The sequence below is a fragment of the Panulirus ornatus genome, chromosome 18 (assembly GCF_036320965.1).
Source record: "Panulirus ornatus isolate Po-2019 chromosome 18, ASM3632096v1, whole genome shotgun sequence".
Taxonomy (NCBI): domain Eukaryota; kingdom Metazoa; phylum Arthropoda; class Malacostraca; order Decapoda; family Palinuridae; genus Panulirus; species Panulirus ornatus.
In genome coordinates this window covers 25,063,606-25,086,817 of record NC_092241.1, presented here as the reverse complement: position 1 = coordinate 25,086,817, position 23,212 = coordinate 25,063,606, and the positions used below count along the sequence as shown (strand labels likewise).

The 23,212-nt window shown below is 42.1% G+C and overlaps 1 protein-coding gene across 2 annotated transcripts in view; it reads left to right on the top strand.

Moving 5' to 3' along the window:
- LOC139755006 (maternal embryonic leucine zipper kinase-like) overlaps positions 1-23,212 on the top strand; it is a 304,773-nt gene that overhangs the window by 133,306 nt on the left and 148,255 nt on the right. For both annotated transcript variants that reach the window (XM_071672913.1, XM_071672914.1), the window contains exon 7: positions 19,989-20,156. In XM_071672913.1, coding sequence (XP_071529014.1) covers positions 19,989-20,156 — 168 coding nt within the window. The remainder of the gene's footprint in view (positions 1-19,988; positions 20,157-23,212) is intronic.

Sequence of the window (23,212 nt, the reverse complement as noted above, 5' to 3'; positions counted from 1 at the left end):
CTTCAGTGAAGGGGGCTAATGGGGAGGTAATGACAAGTAGAGGTGATGTGAGAAGGAGATGGAGTGAGTATTTTGAAGGTTTGTTGAATGTGTTTGATGACAGAGTGACAGGTATAGGGTGTTTTGGTCGAGGTGGTGTGCAAAGTGAGAGGGTTAGGGAAAATGAATTGGTAAAAAGAAAAGAGGTAGTAAAAGCTTTACGGAAGATGAAAGCCGGCAAGGCAGCAGGTTTGGATGGTATTGCAGTGGAATTTATTAAAAAAGGGGGTGACTGTATTGTTGCCTGGTTGGTTAGGTTATTTAATGTATGTATGATTCATGGTGAGGTGCCTGAGGATTGGTGGAATGCTTGCATAGTGCTATTGTACAAAGGCAAAGGGGATAAGAGTGAGTGCTCAAATTACAGAGGTATAAGTTTGTTGAGTATTCCTGGTAAATTATATGGGAGGATATTGATTGAGAGGGTGAAGGCATGTACAGAGCATCAGATTGGGGAAGAGCAGTGTGGTTTCAGAAGTGGTAGAGGATGTGTGGATCAGGTGTTTGCTTTGAAGAATGTATGTGAGAAATACTTAGAAAAACAAATGGATTTGTATGTAGCATTTATGGATCTGGAGAAGCCATATGATAGAGTTGATAGAGATGCTCTGTTGAAGGTATTAAGAATATATGGTGTGGGAGGCAAGTTGTTAGAAGCAGTGAAAAGTTTTTATCGAGGATGTAAGGCATGTGTACGTGTAGGAAGAGAGGAAAGTGATTGGTTCTCAGTGAATGTAGGTTTGTGGTAGGGGTGTGTGATGTCTCCATGGTTGTTTAATTTGTTTATGGATGGGGTAGTTAGCGAGGTGAATGCAAGAGTTTTGGAAAGAGGGGCAAGTATGCAGTCTGTTGGGGATGAGAGAGCCTGGGAAGTGAGTCAGTTGTTGTTCGCTGATGATACAGCGCTGGTGGCTGATTCATGTAAGAAACTGCAGAAGCTGGTGACTGAGTTTGGTAAAGTGTGTGAAAGAAGAAAGTTAAGAGTAAATGTGAATAAGAGCAAGGTTATTAGGTACAGTAGGGTTGAGGGTCAAGTTAACTGGGAGGTAAGTTTGAATGGAGAAAAACTGGAGGAAGTAAAGTGTTTTAGATATCTGGGAATGGATCTGGCAGCGGATGGAACCATGGAAGCGGAAGTGAAGCATAGGGTGGGTGAGGGGGCGATAATTCTGGGAGCCTTGAAGAATGTGTGGTAGTCGAGAACATTATCTCGGAAAGCAAAAATGGGTATGTTTGTAGGAATAGTGGTCCCAACAATGTTGTATAGTGCGAGGCGTGGGCTATGGATAGAGTTGTGCGCAGGAGGGTGGATGTGCTGGAAATGAGATGTTTGAGGACAATATGTGGTGTGAGGTGGTTTGATCGAGTAAGTAACGTAAGGGTAAGAGAGATGTGTGGAAATAAAAAGAGTGTGGTTGAGAGAGCAGAAGAGGGTGTTTTGAAATGGTTTGGTCACATTGAGGGAATGAGTGAGGAAAGATTGACCAAGAGGATATATGTGTCAGAGGTGGAGGGAACGAGGAGAAGTGGGAGACCAAATTTTAGGTGGAAAGATGGAGTGAAAAAGATTTTGAGTGATCGGGGCCTGAACATGCAGGAGGGTGAAAGGCGTGCAAGGAATAGAGTGAATTGTAACGATGTGGTATACCGGGGTTGACGTGCTGTCAATGGATTGAACCCCTTCAAACATACCCATTTTTGCTTTCCGAGATAATGTTCTCGACCTCCACACATTCTTCAAGGGTCCCAGAATTTTCGCCCCCTCCCCCACCCTATGATCCACTTCCGCTTCCATGGTTCCATCCGCTGCCAGATCCACTCCCAGAAGGGAAGCAGACTTGTGTGAGGAAGTACCAGGAGAGACTGAGTACAGAATGGAAAAAGGTGAGAACAATGGAAGTAAGGGGAGTGGGGGAGGAATGGGATGTATTTAGGGAATCAGTGATGGATTGCGCAAAAGATGCTTGTGGCATGAGAAGAGTGAGAGGTGGGTTGATTAGAAAGGGTAGTGAGTGGTGGGATGAAGAAGTAAGATTATTAGTGAAAGAGAAGAGAGAGGCATTTGGATGATTTTTGCAGGGAAACAATGCAATTGAGTGGGAGATGTATAAAAGAAAGAGACAGGATGTCAAGAGAAAGGTGCAAAAGTGAAAAAGAGGGCAAATGAGAGTTGGGGTGAGAGAGTATCATTAAATTTTAGGGAGAATAAAAAGATGTTCTGGAAGGAGGTAAATAAAGTGCGTAAGACAAGGGAGCAAATGGGAACTTCAGTGAAGGGCGCAAATGGGGAGGTGATAACAAGTAGTGGTGATATGAGAAGGAGATGGAGTGAGTATTTTGAAGGTTTGTTGAATGTGTTTGATGATAGAGTGGCAGATGTAGGGTGTTTTGGTTGAGATGGTGTGCAAAGTGAGAGGGTTAGGGAAAATGATTAGGTAAACAGAGAAGAGGTAGTAAAAGCTTTGCGGAAGATGAAAGCCGGCAAGGCAGCAGGTTTGGATGGTATTGCAGTGGAATTTATTAAAAAAGGGGGTGACTGTATTATTTACTGGTTGGTAAGGTTATTTAATGTATGTATGACTCATGGTGAGGTGCCTGAGGATTGGCGGAATGCGTGCATAGTGCCATTGTACAAAGGCAAAGGGGATAAGAGTGATTGCTCAAATTACAGAGGTATAAGTTTGTTGAGTATTCCTGGTAAATTATATGGGAGGGTATTGATTGAGAGGGTGAAGGCATGTACAGAGCATCAGATTGGGGAAGAGCAGTGTGGTTTCAGAAGTTGTAGAGGATGTGTGGATCAGGTGTTTGCTTTGAAGAATGTATGTGAGAAATACTTAGAAAAGCAAATGGATTTGTATGTAGCATTTATGGATCTGGAGAAGGCATATGATAGAGTTGATAGAGATGCTCTGTGGAAGGTATTAAGAATATATGGTGTGTGAGGCATGTTGTTAGAAGCAGTGAAAAGTTTTTATTGAGGATGTAAGGCATGTGTACGTGTAGGAAGAGAGGAAAGTGACTGGTTCTCAGTGAATGTAGGTTTGCGGCAGGGGTGTGTGATGTCTCCATGATTGTTTAATTTGTTTATGGATGGGGTTGTTAGGGAGGTGAATGCAAGAGTTTTGGAAAGAGTGGCAAGTATGAAGTCTGTTTGGGATGAGAGAGCTTTTGGAAGTGAGTCAGTTGTTGTTCGCTGATGATACAGCGCTGGTGGCTGATTCATGTGAGAAACTGCAGAAGCTGGTGACTGAGTTTGGTAAAGTGTGTGAAAGAAGAAAGTTAAGAGTAAATGTGAGTAAGAGCAAGGTTATTAGGTACAGTAGGGTTGAGGGTCAAGTCAATTGGGAGGTAAGTTTGAATGGAGAAAAACTGGAGGAAGTCAAGTGTTTTAGATATTTGGGAGTGGATCTGGCAGCGGATGGAACCATGGAAGCGGAAGTGGATCATAGGGTGGGGGAGGGGCGAAAATTCTAGGAGCCTTGAAGAATGTGTGGAAGTCGAGAACATTATCTCGGAAAGCAAAAATGGGTATGTTTGAAGGAATAGTGGTTCCAACAATGTTGGATAGTTGTGAGGCGTGGTCTATGGATAGAGTTGTGTGCAGGAGGATGGATGTGCTGGAAATGAGATGTTTGATGACAATGTGTGGTGTGAGGTGGTTTGATCGAGTAAGTAACGTAAGGGTAAGAGAGATGTGTGGAAATAAAAAGAGTATGGTTGAGAGAGCAGAAGAGGGTTTTTTGAAATGGTTTGGGCACATGGAGAGAATGAGTTAGGAAAGATTGACCAAGAGGACATATGTGTTGGAGGTGGAGGGAACGAGGAGAAGAGGGAGACCAAATTTTAGGTGGAAAGATGGAGTGAAAAAGATTTTGAGTGATCGGGGCCTGAACATGCAGGAGGGTGAAAGGCGTGCAAGGAATAGAGTGAATTGCATCGATGTGGTATACCAGGGTTGACGTGCTGTCAGTGGATTGAATCAGGGCATGTGAAGCGTCTGGGGTAAACCATGGAAAGCTGTGTAGGTATGTATATTTGCGTGTGTGGACGTATGTATATACATGTGTATGGGGGTGGGTTGGGCCATTTCTTTCGTCTGTTTCCTTGCACTACCTCGCAAATGCGGGAGACAGCGACAAAGCAAAAAAAAAAAAAAATAAAAATAAAACTCTGAATTTGCTTTTGTAATTCCTCTGTGTGTTTCCGTCTGCTTAAGTGGAAGCCATACAACACAGCAGTATTAGATTTGATTTCCCATATAGAAATTAATCTGATGGCAGATTTGAGTGAGAAAATGCAAAATTTGGTGACTTAAGTTTTGGAGACTGTGTGAAAGGAGGAAATTGAAGGTAGATGTTAATTTATTTGGTTAAGCAAAGCAGATTGACATGGTAGTATTAGTTGAGGTTTGGGTTTGAGTGGAAAACATTTATAGAAAGTGAAGTATTTTAGATGCCTTGGAGTGTATTTTAGCTACATGTGGAGCCATGGAATTGGAAATTAGTCATAGAGTAGTTTAGGAGGCGAAGGTACTTGGAATGTTAAGGAATATGTGGAAAAATGGGGGAAAAAATATAAATGTGAGGTATGTGTGGGTAAGATTGTGTAGAGGAGGATGGATGTGTTGGAAATGAAATGTAGTGTGAGGTGGTTTGATCTGGTGAATAAGAAAAGTGGTACAGAGAAAAGTGTAGTTGAGGGAGCTGAAGAGGGTATTCTGAAATAGTTTGAACATGTTTCTTTTTATGTTAGCTGTAGTGGCATGGGCAACTGGATCCCTAATCAAGGCCAGCTCATTAATGTGGAAGTGCATGGCTGGAAAGCCACCCCTTCTTGTATTTCAGTTTCTAAAATAGGAAACAGAAGGAGCCAGACAGGGAGTACTCATGCCCCTCGAAGGCTCAGCTTTGGTTCACTGAATGTATGTGGATGTAACCAATATGAGAAGAGAGGAGAGATAGGTACTATATGCTTGAGAAAAGAATTCTGGATGTTCAGGCTCTGTGTGAAACAGCTCACGGGCAAAGGGAAAGAATAGTGTGGAGGTGTCTTAGCAGTAAAGTCATGGGTTGCTGAAAGGACAAGAGCTAAGAAAGGAGCAGCCCTACTCGTGAAGCAGGAGTTATGTAAGGGAGTGATAGAGTGTAAGGAAGTGAATTCTAGATTGATGCAGACAAAACTGAAGGTGAATGGTGAGAGATGGGTGATTATTGGTGCATATGCACCTGGCCGAGAGAAGAAAGACCATGAGAGGCAAGTGATTTGGGAGCAGCTGAGTGTATTAGCTGTTTTGTTTTATTAGACCGGATGTTAGTGATGGGTGATTTGAATTTGAAAGTAAGAAATGTGGCAGTTGAGGGTAAGATTAGGGCATATGGCATATTCAGAGTTGTGACATGAAATGAAGAGAGGCATTTGGACAATACTTACAAAGAAGGAGAGCAAATGATTGTGAGATGTATAAATGAAAGCAGTAGGAGGTCAAGAGGAAGATGAAATGTTTGAAAAAGATGGCTAATGAGAATTGGGGTGAGAGAGTATCATTGAACTTTAGGGAGCATAAAAAGATGTTTTGGAAGGAGGTAAATAACGTGCATAAGAAAAGAAACAAATGGGAACATTGGTGAAGGGTGCAAGTGGGGAGGTAATAACAAGTAGTGATGAAGTGAGAAGGAGATGGGGTAAGTATTTTGAAGGTTTGTTAAATGTGTTTGATGATGGAGTGGCAGATGTAGAGTGTTTTGGTCAGGGTGGTGTGCAAAGTGAGAGGGTCAGTGAGAATAGTTTGGTTAAGAGAAGAGGTAGTGAAGGCTTTGTGGAAGATGGAATCAAGCAAGGTGGCAGGCTTGGATGGTATTGCAGTAGAATTTTTTCAGAAAGTGGGTGACTGTGTTGTTAATTGGTTGGTAAGGATATTCAGTTTATATATGGATCATGGTGAGATGCCTGGGGATTGGCAAAATGCATGCATAGTGCCATTTTATGAAGGCAAAAGGAATAAAGATGTGTGTTCAAACTACAGAGGCGTATGTTTGTTGAGTATCCCTGGAAAATTGTATGAGAGGGTATTGATTGAGAGGGTGAAGGTATGTACAGAGCATCAGATTGGGGAGGAGCAATGTGGTTTCAGAAGTGGTAGAGGATGTGTGGATCAGGTGTTTGCATTGAAGAATGTGTGTGAGAAATACTTAGAAAAAAGATGGATTTGTATTCAGCATTTATAGACCTGAAGAAGGCATATGGTAGGGTTGATAGGAATCCTCTGTGGAAGGTCTTAAGAGTATATGGTGTGGGAGTTAAGTTGCTAGAAGCAGTGAAAAGTTTTTACCAAAAATGTAAGGCATGTGTATAAGAAGGAAGAGAGGAGAGTGATTGGTTTCCAGTGAAGGTCGGTCTTTGGCAGGGGTGTGTGATGTCCCCATGGTTGTTTAATTTGTTTATGAATAGTGTGGTTAGGGAGGTGAATGTAAGAGTTTTGGAGGGGGGTGAGTATGCACCGTGTTAGAGATGAGAAGGCCCGGGATGGGAAGTGAGTCACTTGTTATTCGCCGATGATACAACTCTGGTGGCTGATTTAATTGAGAAACTGTAGTGATTGGTGACTGAGTTTGGAAAAATGTTTGAAGGAGAAAGTTGAGAGGAAATGTGAATAAGAGCAACGTTATTAGGTTCAGTAGGGTTGAGGGATAAATTCATGGGGATGTATGTTTAAATGGAAAAAGATCTAAGGAAGTAACATGTTGTAGGTATTGGGTTCTGGGAGCAATGATGAATGTGTGGAAGGAGAGAACATTGTCTTGGAGAGCAAAAATGGGTATGCTTGAAGGAATAGTAGTTGTGAGGCATGAGCTATAGATAGGGATGTACGGAGGAGGGTGGATGTGTTGGAAATACAACGTTTTAGGACAGTATGTGGTGTGAGGTGGTTTGATTGCGTAAGTAGTGAAAGGGTAAGAAAGATGTGCGGAAATAAAAAGAGTGTGGTTGAGAGAGCAGAAGAGGGTGTGTTGAAGTAGTTTGGCCAGACGGAGAGAATGAGTGAAGAAAGATTGACAGAGAGGATATATGTTAGAGGTGGAGGAAACAAGAAGTGGGAGACCAAATTGGAGGTGGAAGGATGGAGTGAGAAAGATTTTGAGTGAATGGGGCCTGAACATGTATGAGGGTGAGAGGCATGCAAGGAATAGAGTGTATTAGAATGATGTGGTATACTGGTGTTGAGGTGCTGTCGGTGGACTGAACCAGAGCATGTGAAACATCTGGGGTAAACCATGGAAAGGCCATTGTGGCCAGGATGTGGATATGGAGGTGTGGTTTCTTTGCATCACACATGACAGCTAAGACTGAGTGTGAATGTGTGTGTCCTTTATTTTCTGTTTTCCTGGAGGTACCTTGCTGAAGCAGGGGGTAGCAATGCTGTTTCCTGTGGGGCATGGTGGCACCAGGAATGGAAGAAGGCAAGTATGAATATGTACATATGTATATATGTATGTTTGTGTATGTGTTTATATGTTGATATATTATTTTATTGTTTTATTATACTTAGTCGCTGTCTCTCGCATTAGCGAGGTAGCGCAAGGAAGCAGGCTCAAGAATGATCAAACCCACCCACATACACGTGTATATACATAAATGCCCACACACACACACATACATACCTATACAATTCAACGTATACATACATATGCGTACACAGACATATACATATATACACATGTATGTATCCATACTTGCTGCCTTCATCCATTCCTGTCGCCACCCTGCCACACATGAAATGGCACCCCCCCTCCCCCCATGCGTGCGCACGAGGTAGCGCTAGGAAAAGACAACAAAGGCCACATTCACTCACACTCAGTCTGTAGCTGTCATGTGTAATGCACCAAAATCAGAGCTCCCTTTCCACATCCAAGCCATACAGAACTTTCCATGGTTTACCTCAGATGCTTCACATACCCTGGTTCAATCCATTGACAGCATGTTGACCCCGGTATACCGCATCGTTCCAATTCACTCTATTCCTTGCATGACTTTCTCCCTCCTGTATGTTCAGGCCCCAATTGCTCAAAACTTTTTTCACTCCATCCTTCCACCTCCAATTTGGTCTCCCACTTCTCGTTCCCTCCACATTTGACACATATATCTTCATTGTCAATCTTTCTCACTCGTTCTCTCCATGTGACTAAACCATTTCAATACACTCTCTTCTGCTCACTCCACCATACTCTTTTTACTACCTCACATTTCTCTTACCCTTTCATTACTTACTTGATCAAACCACCTCACACCAAATATTGCCCTCGAACATTTCATTTCCAACACATCCACCCTCTCCCGCACAACTCTATCTATAGCCCACACCTCGTAACCATATATCATTGTTGGAACCACTATTCCTCTCCGAGATAATGTTCTCGCCTTCCATACATTATTCAACGCTCCCAGAACATTTGCCCTCTCCCCCACCCTGTGACTCACTTCTGCTTCCATGTTTCCATCCGGTAAATCCACTCCCAGATATCTAAAACACTTCAGTTCTTCCAGTTTTTCTCCTTTTAAACGTACCCTCCAGTTAACTTGTTCCTCAACCCTACTGAACCTGATAACTTTGCTCTTATTTACATTTACTCTAAACTTTCTTCTTTCACACACTTTTCCAAACTCAGTCACCAACTTTTGCAGTTTCTCACATGAATCAGTCACCATTGCTGTATCATCAGCAAACAACAACTGACTCACTTCCCAAGGCCTGTCATCCCCAACAGACTGCATACTTGCCCCTCTCTCCAAAACTCTTGCATTTACTTCCCTAACCACTCTATCCATAAACAAATTAAACAGCCATGAAGACATCACACACCCCTGCCGCAAACTGACATTTACTGAGAACCAATCACTTTCCTCTCTTCCTACACATGCCTTACATCCTTGATAAAAACTTTTCACTGCTTCTGTTAACTTACCTCCCACACCTTATACTCTTAATACCTTCCACAAAGCATCTGTTTCCAATCTATCATATGCCTTCTCCTGATCCATAGATGCTACGTACAAATGTATCTGTTTTTCTAAGTATTTCTCGCATACATTCTTCAAAGCAAACACCTGATCCACACATCCCCTACCACTTCAGAAACCACATTGCTCTTCCCCAATCTGATGCTCTGTCAGTTGTTATTCGCCGATGATACAGCTCTGGTGGCTGATTTGATTGAGAAACCGTAGAGATTGGTGACTGAGTTTGGAAAAATGTTTGAAAGGAGAAAGTTGAGAGTAAATGTGAATAAGAGCAAGGTTATTAGGTTCGGTAGGGTTGAGGGATAAATTCATGGGGATGTATGTTTAAATGGAAAAAGATCTAAGGAAGTAACATGTTTTAGGTATTAGGTTCTGGGAGCAATGATGAATGTGTGGAAGGAGAGCAAAAATGGGTATGCTTGAAGGAATAGTAGTTCCAACAATATTATATGGTTGTGAGGCATGAGCTATAGATAGGGTTGTACGGAGGAGGGTGGATGTGTTGGAAATAAAATGTTTTAGGACAGTATGTGGTGTGAGGTGGTTTGATCACATAAGTAGTGAAAGGGTAGAGAGATGTGTGGAAATAAAAGAGTATGGTTGAGAGAGCAGAAGAGGGTGTGTTGAAGTAGTTTGGCCAGATGGAGAGAATGAGTGAAGAAAGATTGGCAGAGAGGATATATATGTTAGAGGTGGAGGAAACAAGAAGTGGGAGACCAAATTGGAGGTGGAAGGATGGAGTGAGAAAGATTTTGAGTGATTGGGGCGTGAACATGTATGAGGGTGAGAGGCATGCAAGGAATAGAGTGTATTGGAATGATGTGGTATACTGGTGTTGAGGTGCTGTCAGTGGACTGAACCAGGGCATGTGAAACATCTGGGGTAAACCATGGAAAGGCCATTGTGGCCAGGATGTGGATATGGAGGTTTGGTTTCTTTGCATCACACAAAACACAATACCCTCCCATACAATTTCTGAGGAATACTCAATAAACTTACACCTCTCTAATTTGAACACTCATCTTTATCCCCTTTGGTTTTATACAATGGCACTATGCATGCATTCTGCCAATCCTCAGGTACTCATATGTACATTGATTATTCTCACCAACCTTTCAGCAACCCCCTTTTTTCTAATAAATTTCACTGCAATATCATCAAAACCCGCCGCCTTTCTGGCTTTCATCTTCCGCAAAGCTTTCACCACCTCTTCTCTGTTTACCAAACCATTCTCCCTCACCCTCTCACTTTGCACACCACCTCGCCCAAAACATCCTATATATGCCACTCTATCATCAAACACATTCAACAGAACTTCAAAATACTCACTCTATATTCCCACTTCACCATTACTTGTTATTATCTAACCATTAGCCCCCTTCACCGACGTTCCCATTTGTTCTCTTGTCTTATGCACTTTATTTACCTCTTTCCAAAACATCTTTTTATTCTCCCTAAAATTTATTGGCACTATCACCCCAACTCCCATTTGCCCTTTTTCACCTCTTGCACCTTTCTCTTGACCTCCTGCCTCTTTCGTTTATACATCTCCCGTCATTCGCACTACTTCCCTGATATGTTTATATTTTTATATTGTACTTTACGCTATCTACCTTGTCAGCGAGGTAGCGCAAGAAAGCAGACAAAAGAATGGCCCAACTCACCTTTATTCACATGTATATACATACACATCCACATATACATACCTATACATTTCAACGTATACATATATACATATATACATACACAGACATATACACATGTACATAATTCATACTTGCTGCCTTTATTCATTCCTGTCGCCACCCCGCCACACAGGAAATGACAACCCCCTCCTCCCCACATGTGGGTGAGGTAGCGCTAGGAAAAGACCACAAAGGGGATAGGGGAGAAAGAATACTTCCCATGAATTCCTCATGTGTCGCAGAAGGCAACTAAAGGGGACGGGAGCAGGGGGCTGGAAACCCTCCCCTCCTTGTATATTAACTTTCTAAATGGGGAAACAGAAGAAAGGAGTCACGCAGGGAGTGCTCATCCTCCTCAAAGGCTCACATTGGGGTGTCTGAATGTGTGTGGATGTAACCAAAATAAGAAAAAAGGAGAGATAGTTAGTATGTTTGAGGAAAGGAATCTGGATGTTTTGGCTCTGAGTGAAACGAAACTCAAGGGTAAAGGGGAAGAGTGGTTTGGGAATGTCTTGGGAGTAAAGTCAGGGGTTGGTGAGAGGACATGAGCAGGGAAGGAGAAGCACTACTCCTGAAACAGGAGTGGTGGGGAGTGGGGGAAGAATGGGATGTATTTAGGGAAGCAGTGATGGCTTTCTTCTCATGCTTGTAGCATGAGAAGCATAGCAGGTGGGCAGATTAGAAAGGGTAGTGAGTGGTGGGATGAAGAGGTAAGATTATTAGTGAAAGAGAAGAGAGAGGCATTTGGACGATTTTTGCAGAGAAATAATGCCAATGACTGGGAGATGTATAAAAGAAAGAGACAGGAGGTCAAGAGAAAGGTGCAAGAGGTGAAAAAGAGGGCAAATGGGAATTGGGGTGAGAGTATCATTAAATTTTTGGGAGAATAAAAAGATGTTTTGGAAGGAGGTAAATAAAGTGCGTAAGACAAGAGAACAAATGGGAACATGAGTGAAGGGGGCAAATGGGGAGGTGATAAATAGTGGTGATGTGAGGAGATGGAGTGAGTATTTTGAAGGTTTGTTGAGTGTGTTTGATGATAGAGTGGCAGATATAGGGTGTTTTGGTCGAGGTGGTGTGCAAAGTGATAGGGTTAGGGAGAATGATGTGGTAAACAGAGAAGTAGTAAAAGCTTTGCAGAAGATGAAAGCCAGCAAGGCAGTGGGTTTGGATGGTATTGCAGTGGAATTTATAAAAAAAAGGGGGTGACTGTATTGTTGACTGATTGGTAAGGTTATTTAATGTATGTATGACTCATGGCGAGGTGGCTGAGTACTGGTGGAATGCTTGCATAGTGCCATTGTACAAAGGCAAAGGGGATAAAAGTGAGTGCTCAAATTACAGAGGTATAAGTTTGTTGAGTATTCCTGGTAAATTATATGGGAGGGTATTGATTGAGAGGGTGAAGGCATGTACAGAGCATCAGATTGGGGAAGAGCAGTGTTGTTTCAGAAGTGGTAGAGGATGTGTGGATCAGGTGTTTGCTTTGAAAAATGCATGTGAGAAATACTTGGAAAAGCAAATGGATCTGTATGTAGCATTTATGGATCTGGAGAAGGCATATGATAAGAGATGATAGAGTTGCTCTGTGGAAAGTATTAAGAATATATGGTGTGGGAGGTAAGTTGTTAGAAGCAGTGAAAAGTTTTTATCGAGGATGTAAGGCATGTGTACGTGTAGGAAGAGAGGAAAATGATTGGTTCTCAGTGAATGTTGGTTTGCGGCAGGGTGTGTGACGTCTCCATGGTTGTTTAATTTGTTTATGGATGGTGTTGTTAGGGAGGTGAATGCAAGAGTTTTGGAAAGAGGGGCAGGTACGCAATCTGTTGTGGATGAGAGAGCTTGAAGTGTCAGTTGTTGTTTGCTGATGATGCAGTGCTGGTGGCTGATTCAGGTGAGAAACTGCAGATGCTGGTGACTGAGTTTGGTAAACTCTGTGAAAGAAGAAAATTGAGAGTAAATGTAGATAAGCAAGGTTAGGTACAGTAGCATTAAGGGACAAGTCAATTGGGAGGTAAGTTTGAATGGAGAAGAACTGGAGGAAGTAAAGTGTATTAGATATCTGGGAGTGGATTTGGCAGTGGATGGAACCATAGAAGCGGAAGTGAATCATAGGGTGGGGGAGGGGGTGAAAGTTCTGGGTGCGTTGAAGAATGTGTGGAAGTAGAGAACATTATCTTGAAAAGCAAAAATGGGTATGTTTGAAGGAATAGTGGTTCCAACAATGTTGTATGGTTGTGCGGAGGAGGGTGGATGTGCTGGAAATGAGATGTTTGAGGACAATATGTGGTGTGAGGTGACTTGATTGAGTAAGTAATGAAAGGGTAAGAGAGAGGTGTGGTAATAAAAAGAGTGTGGTTGAGAAAGCAGAAGAGGGTGTTTTGAAATGGTTTGGTCACATAGAGAGAATGAGTGAGGAAGGATTGACCAAGAGGATATATGTGTCAGAGGTGGAGGGAATGAGAAGTGGGAGACCAAATTGGAGGTGGAAAGATGGAGTGAAAAAGATTTTGAGTGATAGCGGCCTGAACATGCAGGAGGGTGAAACGCGTGCTAGGAATAGAGTGAATTGGGATGATGTGGTATATCAGGGTCGGTGCTGTCAATGGATTGAACCAGGGCATGTGAAGTGTCATGGGTAAACCATGGAAAGGTCAGTTGGGCCTGGATGTGAAAGGGAGCTATGGTTTCGGTGCATTATACATGACAGCAAAAGACTGAGGGTGAATGAATGGGGCCTTTGTTGTCTTTTCCTAGTGCTACCTTGCACACATATGGGGGAAGTGGGTTTTCATTTCATGTGTGGCGATGTGGCGACGGGAATGAATAAGGGCAGACAGTATGAATTTTGTACGAGTATATATGTATATGTCTGTGTTTGAATATATATATGTATATGTTGAGATGTATAGGTATGTGTATGTACGTGTGTGGACGTGTATGTATATACATGTGTATGTTGGTGGGTTGGGCCATTCTTTCGTCTGTTTCCTTGCACTACCTCACTGACGTGGGAGACAGCGACAAAGTGTATTAAGTAATATAATAATAATTGATTGAGAGGGTGAAGGCCTGTACAGAGCATCAGATTGGGGAAGAGTAGTGTGGTTTCAGATGGAGTAGAGGATGTGTGGATCAGGTGTTTGCTTTGAAGAATTTATGTGAGAAATACTTAGAAAGGAAATGGATTTGTATGTAGCATTTATGTATCTGGAGAAGGCATATGATAGAGTTGATAGAGATGCTCTTTGGAAGGTATTAAGAATATATAGTGTGGGAGGTAAGTTGTTAGAAGCAGTGAAAAGTTTTCATCGAGGATGTAAGGTATGTGTACGAGTAGGAAGAGAGGAGAGTGAATGGTTTCCATTGAATGTTGGCCTTGGCAAGGGTGTGTGATGTCTCCATAGTTGTTTAATTTGTTTATTGATGGGGTGGTTAGGGAGGTAAATGCAAGAGTTTTGGAAAGAAGGCCGAGTATGCAGTCTGTTTAAGGTGAGAGGGCCTGGGGAAAGAGTCAGTTGCTGTCCGCTAATGATACAACACTGGTGGCTGATTCAAGTGAGAAACTGTAGAAGTTGGTAACTGAGTTTGGAAAAGTGTGTGAAAGAAGAATGAGTAAATGTGAATAAGAGCAAGTTTATTGGGCTCAGCAGGGTAGAGGAACAAGTTAATTGGGATGTAAGTATGAATGGAGAAAAATTGGAGGAAGTGAAGTGTTTTAGATGTCTGGGAGTGGAATTAGCAATGAATGGAACAATGGAAGTGAGTCACAGGATGGGGGATAGAGCATAGGTTATGTTGAAAGAAAGAATGTTATCTCGGAGAGCAAAAATGGGTATGTTTGAAGGAATACTAGTTCCAACAATATTGTATGGTTGCGAAGCATGAGTTATAGATAGGGTTGTATGGAGAAGGGTGAATGACTGGGAAATTAAATGTTTAAGGACAAAATGTGGTGTGAGATGATTTGATTGAGTAAGTAATGAAAGGGTAAGAGAGATATGTGAAAAGTGTGGTTGAGAGAGCAGAAAAGGCTATGTTGAAGTGGTTTGCACATATGAGAGAATGAGCGAGGAAAGGTTTTCAAAGAGGATACATATGTCAGGGGTGGATGGACCAAAGAGAACCAGGAGACCAAATTAGAGGTGGAAGGAGGGAATGGAAAAGATTTTAAGCAATCAGGGCCTGAACATAGAGGAGGTTGAAAGGTGTGCAAAGAATAGGGTGAATTATTATGTTGTGGTACATTGGGGTGGATGTGCTTTAAGTGGACTGAACTAGGACAAGTGAAACATCTGGAGTGAACCATGGAAAGGTCTGTGGGGCCTGGATGTGGATAGGGAGCTGTGGTTTTGGTGCACTGCACATGACAGCTAAAGACAAAGTGTGAATGAATGTAGCCTTATTTGTCTGTTTTCCTCGTGATATCTTGTGGTAGCTGGGGATAGCAATGTTGTTTCCTCTGTGGCAGGGTAGTGCTAGGAATGGATGAAGACAAGCAAGTATGAATATGTACATGAGCACATGTGATGTGTTGATTTATTTATATTTATTATACTTTGTTGCAGTCTCCCGCATTAGTGAGGTAGTGCAAGGACACAGATGAAAGAATGGCACAACCCACCCACATACACATGTATACACGTACATGCACATATGCATACCTATACACTTCAATGTATACATACATATACATACACAGACAAATACATTTATACACATGGATATACTCATACTTGCTGCCCTCAGCCATTCCTGTCGCCACCACGCCACACATAAAATGGCACCCCCCTCCCCCCACACACGTGCAAAGTAGCGCTAGGAAAAGACAACATAGGCTACATTCGTTCACATTCAATCTCTAGCTGTCATGTGTAATGCACCGAAACTACAGCTCCCTTTCCACATCTAGGCCCCACAGACCTTTCCATGGTTTACTCCAGATGCTTCACTTGCCCTGGTTTAGTCAACTAACAGTTCATCCACCCCGGTATACCACAACATAATAATTCACCCTATTCCTTGCACGCCTTTCACCCTCCTGTATGTTCAGGCCCTGATTGCTTAAAATCTTTTTCATTCAATCCTTCCACCCAAAAAACTTTCCATAGTTTACCCCAGACACTTCACATGCCCTGGTTCAATCCATTGACAGCACGCTGACCCTGGTATACCACATCGTTCCAGTGCTTTGAAGAATGTATGTGAGAAATACTTAGAAAAGCAAATGGATTTATATGTAGCATTTATGGATCTGGAGAAGGCATATGATAGAGTTGATAGAGATGCTCTGTGGAAGGTATTAAGAATATATGATGTGGGAGGCAAGTTGTTAGAAGCAATGAAAAGTTTTTATCGAGGATGTAAGGCATGTGTACGTGTAGGAAGAGATGAAAGTGATTGGTTCTCAGTGAATGTAGGTTTGCGGCAGGAGTGTGTGATGTCTCCATGGTTGTTTAATTTGTATATGGATGGGGTTGTTAGGGAGGTGAATGCAAGAGTTTTGGAAAGAGGGGCAAGTATGAAGTCTGTTGGGGATGAGAGAGCTTGGGAAGTGAGTCAGTTGTTGTTCGCTGATGATACAGCGCTGGTGGCTGATTCATGTGAGAAACTGCAGAAGCTGGTGACTGAGTTTGGTAAAGTGTGTGAAAGAAGAAAGTTAAGAGTAAATGTGAATAAGAGTAAGGTTATTAGGTACAGTAGGGTTGAGGGTCAAGTCAATTGGGAGGTAAGTTTGAATGGAGAAAAACTGGAGGAAGTGAAGTGTTTTAGATATCTGGGAGTGGATCTGGCAGCGGATGGAACCATGGAAGCGGAAGTGGATCATAGGGTGGGGGAGGGGGCGAAAATTCTGGGAGCCTTGAAGAATGTGTGGAAGTCGAGAACATTATCTCGGAAAGCAAAAATGGGTATGTTTGAAGGAATAGTGGTTCCAACAATGTTGAATGGTTGCGAGGCGTGGGCTATGGATAGAGTTGTGCGCAGGAGGATGGATGTGCTGGAAATGAGATGTTTGAGGACAATGTGTGGTGTGAGGTGGTTTGATCGAGTAAGTATCGTAAGGGTAAGAGAGATGTGTGGAAATAAAAAGAGCGTGGTTGAGAGAGCAAAAGAGGGTGTTTTGAAATGGTTTGGGCACATGGAGAGAATGAGTGAGGAAAGATTGACCAAGAGGATATATGTGTCAGAGGTGGAGGGAACGAGGAGAAGAGGGAGACCAAATTGGAGGTGGAAAGATGGAGTGAAAAAGATTTTGTGTGATCGGGGCCTGAACATGCAGGAGGGTGAAAGGAGGGCAAGGAATAGAGTGAATTGGAGCGATGTGGTATACCGGGGTTGACGTGCTGTCAGTGGATTGAATCGGGGCATGTGAAGCGTCTTTGGTAAACCAGGGAAAGCTGTGTAGGTATTTATATTTGCGTGTGTGGACGTATGTATATACATGTGTATGGGGGTGGGTTGGGCCATTTCTTTCGTCTGTTTCCTTGCGCTACCTCGCAAATGCGGGAGACAGTGACAAAGCAAAAAAAAAAAAAAAAAAAAAAAAGACTCATGGTGAGGTGCCTGAGGATTGGCGGAATGCGTGCATAGTGCCATTGTACAAAGGCAAAGGGGATAAGAGTGAGTGCTCAAATTACAGAGGTATAAGTTTGTTGAGTATTCCTGGTAAATTATACGGGAGGGTATTGATTGAGAGGGTGAAGGCATGTGCAGAGCATCAGATTGGGGAAGAGCAGTGTGGTTTCAGAAGTGGTAGAGGATGTGTGGATCAGGTGTTTGCTAAGAAGAATGTATGTGAGAAATACTTAGAAAAGCAAATGGATTTGTATGTAGCATTTATGGATCTGGAGAAGGCATATGATAGAGTTGATAGAGATGCTCTGTGGAAGGTATTAAGAATATATGGTGTGGGAGGCAAGTTGTCAGAAGCAGTGAAAAGTTTTTATCGAGGATGTAAGGCATGTGTACGTGTAGGAAGAGAGGAAAGTGATTGGTTCTCAGTGAATGTAGGTTTGCGGCAGGATGTGTGATGTCTCCATGGTTGTTTAATTTGTTTATGGATGGGGTTGTTAGGGAGGTGAATGCAAGAGTTTTGGAAAGAGGGGCAAGTATGAAGTCTGTTGTGGATGAGAGAGCTTGGGAAGTGAGTCAGTTGTTGTTCGCTGATGATACAGCGCTGGTGGCTGATTCATGTGAGAAACTGCAGAAGCTGATGACTGAGTTTGGTAAAGTGTGTGAAAGAAGAAAGTTAAGAGTAAATGTGAATAAGAGCAAGGTTATTAGGTACAGTAGGGTTGAGGGTCAAGTCAATTGGGAGGTAAGTTTGAATGGAGAAAAACTGGAGGAAGTAAAGTGTTTTAGATATCTGGGAGTGGATCTGGCAGCGGACAGAACCATGGAAGCGGAAGTGGATCGTAGGGTGGGGAGGGGGGGAAAATCCTAGGAGCCTTGAAGAATGTGTGGAAGTCGAGAACATTATCTCGGAAAGCAAAAATGGGTATGTTTGAAGGAATAGTGGTTCCAACAATGTTGTATGGTTGCGAGGCGTGGGCTATGGATAGAGTTGTGCACAGGAGGATGGATGTGCTGGAAATGAGATGTTTGAGGACAGTGTGTGGTGTGAGGTGGTTTGATCGAGTAAGTAACATAAGGGTAAGAGAGATGAGTGGAAATAAAAAGAGAATGGTTGAGAGAGCAGAAGAGGGTGTTTTGAAATGGTTTGGGCTCATGAAGAGAATGAGTGAGGAAAGATTGACCAAGAGGATATATGTGTCGGAGGTGGAGGGAACGAGGAGAAGTGGGAGACCAAATTGGAGGTGGAAGGATGGAGTGAAAAAGATTTTGTGTGATATGGGCCTGAACATGCAGGAGGGTGAAAGGAGGGCAAGGAATAGAGTGAATTGGATCGATGTGGTATACCGGGGTTGACGTGCTGTCAGTGGATTGAATCAGGGCATGTGAAGCGTCTGGGGTAAACCATGGAAAGCTGTGTAGGTATGTATATTTGCGTGTGTGGACGTATGTATATACATGTGTATGGGGATGGGTTGGGCCATTTCTTTTGTCTGTTTCTTTGCGCTACCTCGCAAAAGCGGGAGACAGGAAAAAAAAAAAAAAGAAGAAGAAGAAGAAGAGAGATAGTTAGTATGTTTGAAGAAAGAAACTGGGATATTCTGGCTCAATGAAACAAGCTTAAAGGTAAGGAGGAAGAATGTTTGGAAATGTTTTAGGAGTAATGTATGGATCTTGTGAGATGGCTGAATCTAAGGAAGGAATAGCGCTACTCCTGAAGTGGGAGTGTGTGGAGGAATTGAATTCTAGATTGTTGTGGGCACAACTGAAAGTGAATGGCGGGAGATTGGCGATTATTGGTACTTATGCACCTGGCCATGAGAAGAGAAATCATTAGAGGCAAGTGTTTTGGCAACAGCTGAATGAGTGTCTCATTAGTTTTGGTGCTTGAGACCAGGTATTAGTGATAGATGATTTGAATGTGAAGGTTAGTAATGTGGCAGTTGAGGGTATAATTGGGGTTCATGTAGTATACAATGTTATGAATGGAAATAGGGAAGAGCTTTGGAGTTGCGTGCTGAAAAAAACTGATTGCTCTGAGTAAAAATGAAAGTGGATGGGTAATTATTAGTGCATATGCACCTGGCTATAAGAAAGATAATGAGAGGCAAGTGTTTTGGGAGCAGCTGTGTAAATATGTCTGCAGGTTTGATGTAAGAGACTGGATATTAGTGATGGGTGATTTGAATGTGGAGGCAAACAATGCGACAGTGGAGGATATAATTGGGGAATTGGGGCGCATGGGGTATTCAGTTTTCTGAGTGGAAATTGGAATGGACTTGTGGTGTTGTGCTGAAAAAGGACTGGTGATTTGGAATACATGGTTTAAAAAGAGGGATATGCACAAGTATACATATGTGATTTGGAGAGAGAGAGTCAGCAGGCAGTATTGGATTACATATTGATTGAAAGTTGTGAATAAGTAATACTTTTGGATATGAATGTGCTGAGTGTATTGCATGCGACACCTGGTGAGTGGACTTGGGGAAGTTAGGTAATTCTTTGTCTGTTCTTAAAGCAGTCTTGCAAACACAGGAAAAGGTGAATAGGAATTGAACAAGTCCATTCATTTCACATTTCAGTATCACCAGTGTGCTATCTCATTTACTGGTTTTGTGTTACAAATGAGCTTCTGCTTTCCTTATACTAACAACATTGTGTTTGTTTTTACAGTCAGGTGTTTATGAAAATCCAGAATGGTTAAGTCCAGGAAGTTGCAGCCTTCTAGCATCTATGCTTCAAGTCAACCCCAAAAGAAGAATCACTGTAACAGAGCTCCTGACTCATCCATGGCTTGTTGAAGGTCAACCACATGGTGTAGATGCTGCTTCTAAGTATAAGGTATCATGTTAAACTTATCTAAAATTGTTGAATATGGAAAATTTTTACAATTATCACAAGTATATAGAAACATTAGGTAGAAACATAAGGCAGAAGTAGTAGGTAGGAACGTAAGGCAGAAGTAGTGGGTAGGAACGTAAGGCAGGAGTATTAGGTAAAAGTAGTCTGTAGGAACACTAGGTAGGAGCCTCTGCAAACACTGGTGTAGAGTTGCCCTAAGCATGATAAGGAAAAGCACTAAAGACTAATAAGTGGCAATGTGGTTCATTAGTTATGAAGACTTTTGCCATGGCCAGTCCCTTAAGGAAATTCCAAGGAGGGATTAGGCATCAAATATGTAGATAGATAGATAGACAAGTATAGATGTTTGTCAGCATCATGATTGAAGTAATGCCTGATATTGAGATTTTACTTGTTTCCAGCTAAACCTATGCATGGAAGTCGTGAAAGTTTATAGATATATGCAAATTTTTGACTGCTTGAGGCTTTTTTCCTTGACCTACTTCATGTGAATGAAAGTGATGTTACAAAAGATACACTCATGTTCACAGAGTAAATTGTGAAAAGCCTTAAATTTGTTGTACATTTCTAATCCTGTTGCTTGTATGAACTCAGAGTAAGGGAATGCATGCAGAATTGAAATCTAGCATATTTCCTTCCAAAATCTTCACACCTTTTAACGCTGAGATTGCTGAAGATTTCAGTATTCGTGAATTTCTTGCTATAACGCCATTTCATATTATTATTGCTTTAGGATAAGTAAAGTAGGCTGTATGCATGTGATGCACATGGAACAGAAATTGAATTCAGTGATGATAGATGCAGATAAATGCTACAGTTAGTTTTTGTGGATTTATTGTAAATGAATCTTATATGTTGAAAATACATCTACTAATTGTGTTTGACAAAGATTATGTATGCATGATGTTATGTTAACATTTCTACATTAGTTTATTTATTCATATCCCTGTGTGGGAACCAGAGCTTAGTCACACATATTTCTCGCAAAGGCAGTGTTTTTCAGCTGGGGTTTCACAAGCATCCTTCAAAGGCTCTGTGAAATTCTGTAATAGTTAAAAATAAAAAAAAAGGAATGGAAACTCAGTATTATACAATATGTAAATGAAGCTCTTATAGCTTGAGCTTGGATTAATTGCTTCCACAAAAATGTTTGCATACTTGTATTTTCACTTTCTAAAAGGGGAAACAGAAGAAGGAGTCACATGGGGAGTGCTCATACTCCTCGAAGGCTCAGATTGGGGTGTCTAAATGTGTGTGGATGTAACCAAGATGAGAAAAAAGGAGAGATTGTTAGTGTGTTTGAGGAAAGGAAACTGGATGTTTTGGCTCTGAGTGAAGCGAAGCTCAAGGGTAAAGGGGAAGAGTGGTTTTTGAATGTCTTGGGAGTAAAGTCAGGGGTTAGTGAGAGGACAAGAGCAAGGGAAGGAGTAGCACTACTCCTGAAACAGGAGTTGTGGGAGTATGTGATAGAGTGTAAGAAAGTAAACTCTAGATTGATATGGGTAAAACTGAAAGTGGATGGAGAGAGATGGGTGATTATTGGTGCATATGCACCTGGGCATGAGAAAAAAGATCATGAGAGGCAAGTGTTTTGGGAGCAGCTGAGTGAGCATGTTAGTAGTTTTGATGCACGAAACCCGGTTACAGTGATGGGTGATTTGAATGCAAAGGTGAGTAATGTGGCAGTTAAGGGAATAATTAGTGTACATGGGGTGTTCAGTGTTGTAAATGGAAATGGTGAAGAGCCTGTAGATTTCTGTGCTGAAAAAGGACTGGTGATTGGGAATACCTGGTTTAAAAAGAGAGATATACATAAGTATACATATGTAAGTAGGTGAAATGGCCAGAGAGCATTACTGGATTATGTGTTAATTGATAGGCGCTCAAAAGAGAGACTTTTGGATGTGCTTTAATGTGCTGAGAGGTGCAACTGATCATTATCTTGTGGAGGTGAAGGTGAAGATTTGTAGAGGTTTTCAGAAAAGAAGAGAGAATGTTGGGGTGAAAATAGCGGTGAGAGTAAGTGAGCTTGGGAAGGAGACTTGTGTGAGGAAGTACCAGGAGAGACTGAGTACAGAATAGAAAAAGGTGAGAACAAAGGAGGCAAGGGGAGTGGGGGAGAAATGGGATATATTTAGGGAAGCAGTGATGGCTTGTGCAAAAGCATGAGAAGCATGTGAGGTGGGCAGATTAGAAAGGGTAGTGAATGGTGGGATGAAGAAGTAAGATTATTAGTGAAAGAGAAGAGAGAGGCATTTGGATGATTTTTGCAGGGAAATAATGCAAATGAGTGGGAGATGTATAAAAGAAAGAGGCAGGAGGTCAAGAGAAAGGTGCAAGAGGTGAAAAAGAGGGCAAATGAGAGTTGGGGTGAGAGAGTATCATTTAATTCTAGGGAGAATAAAAAGATGTTTTGGAAGGAGGTAAATAAAGTGCGTAAGACAAGGGAACAAATGGGAATTTCAGTGAAGGGGGCAAATGGGGAGGTGATAAGAAGTAGTGGTGATGTGAGAAGGAGATGGAGTGAATATTTTGAAGGTTTGTTGAATGTGTTTGATGATAGAGTGGCAGATATAGGGTGTTTTGGTCGAGGTGGTGTGCAAAGTGAAAGGGTTAGGGAGAATGAGTTGTTAAACAGAAAAGAGGTCGTAAAAGCTTTGCAGAAGATGAAAGCTGGCAAGGCAGCGGGTTTGGATGGTAGTGCAGTGGAATTTATTAAAAAAAGGGGTGACTGCATTGTTGATGGGTTGGTAAGGTTATTTAATGTATGTATGACTCATGGAGAGGTGCCTGAGGATTGGCGAAATGGTTGCATAGTGCCATTGTACAAAGGCAAAGGGGATAAAAGTGGGTGCTCAAATTACAGAGGTTTAAGTTTGTTGAGTATTCCTGGGAAATTATATGGGAGGGTATTGATTGAGAGGGTGAAGGCATGTGCAGAGCATCAGACTGGGGAAGAGCAGTGTGGGTTCAGAAGTGGTAGAGGATGTGTGGATCAGGTGTTTGCTTTGAAGAATGTATGTGAGAAATACTTA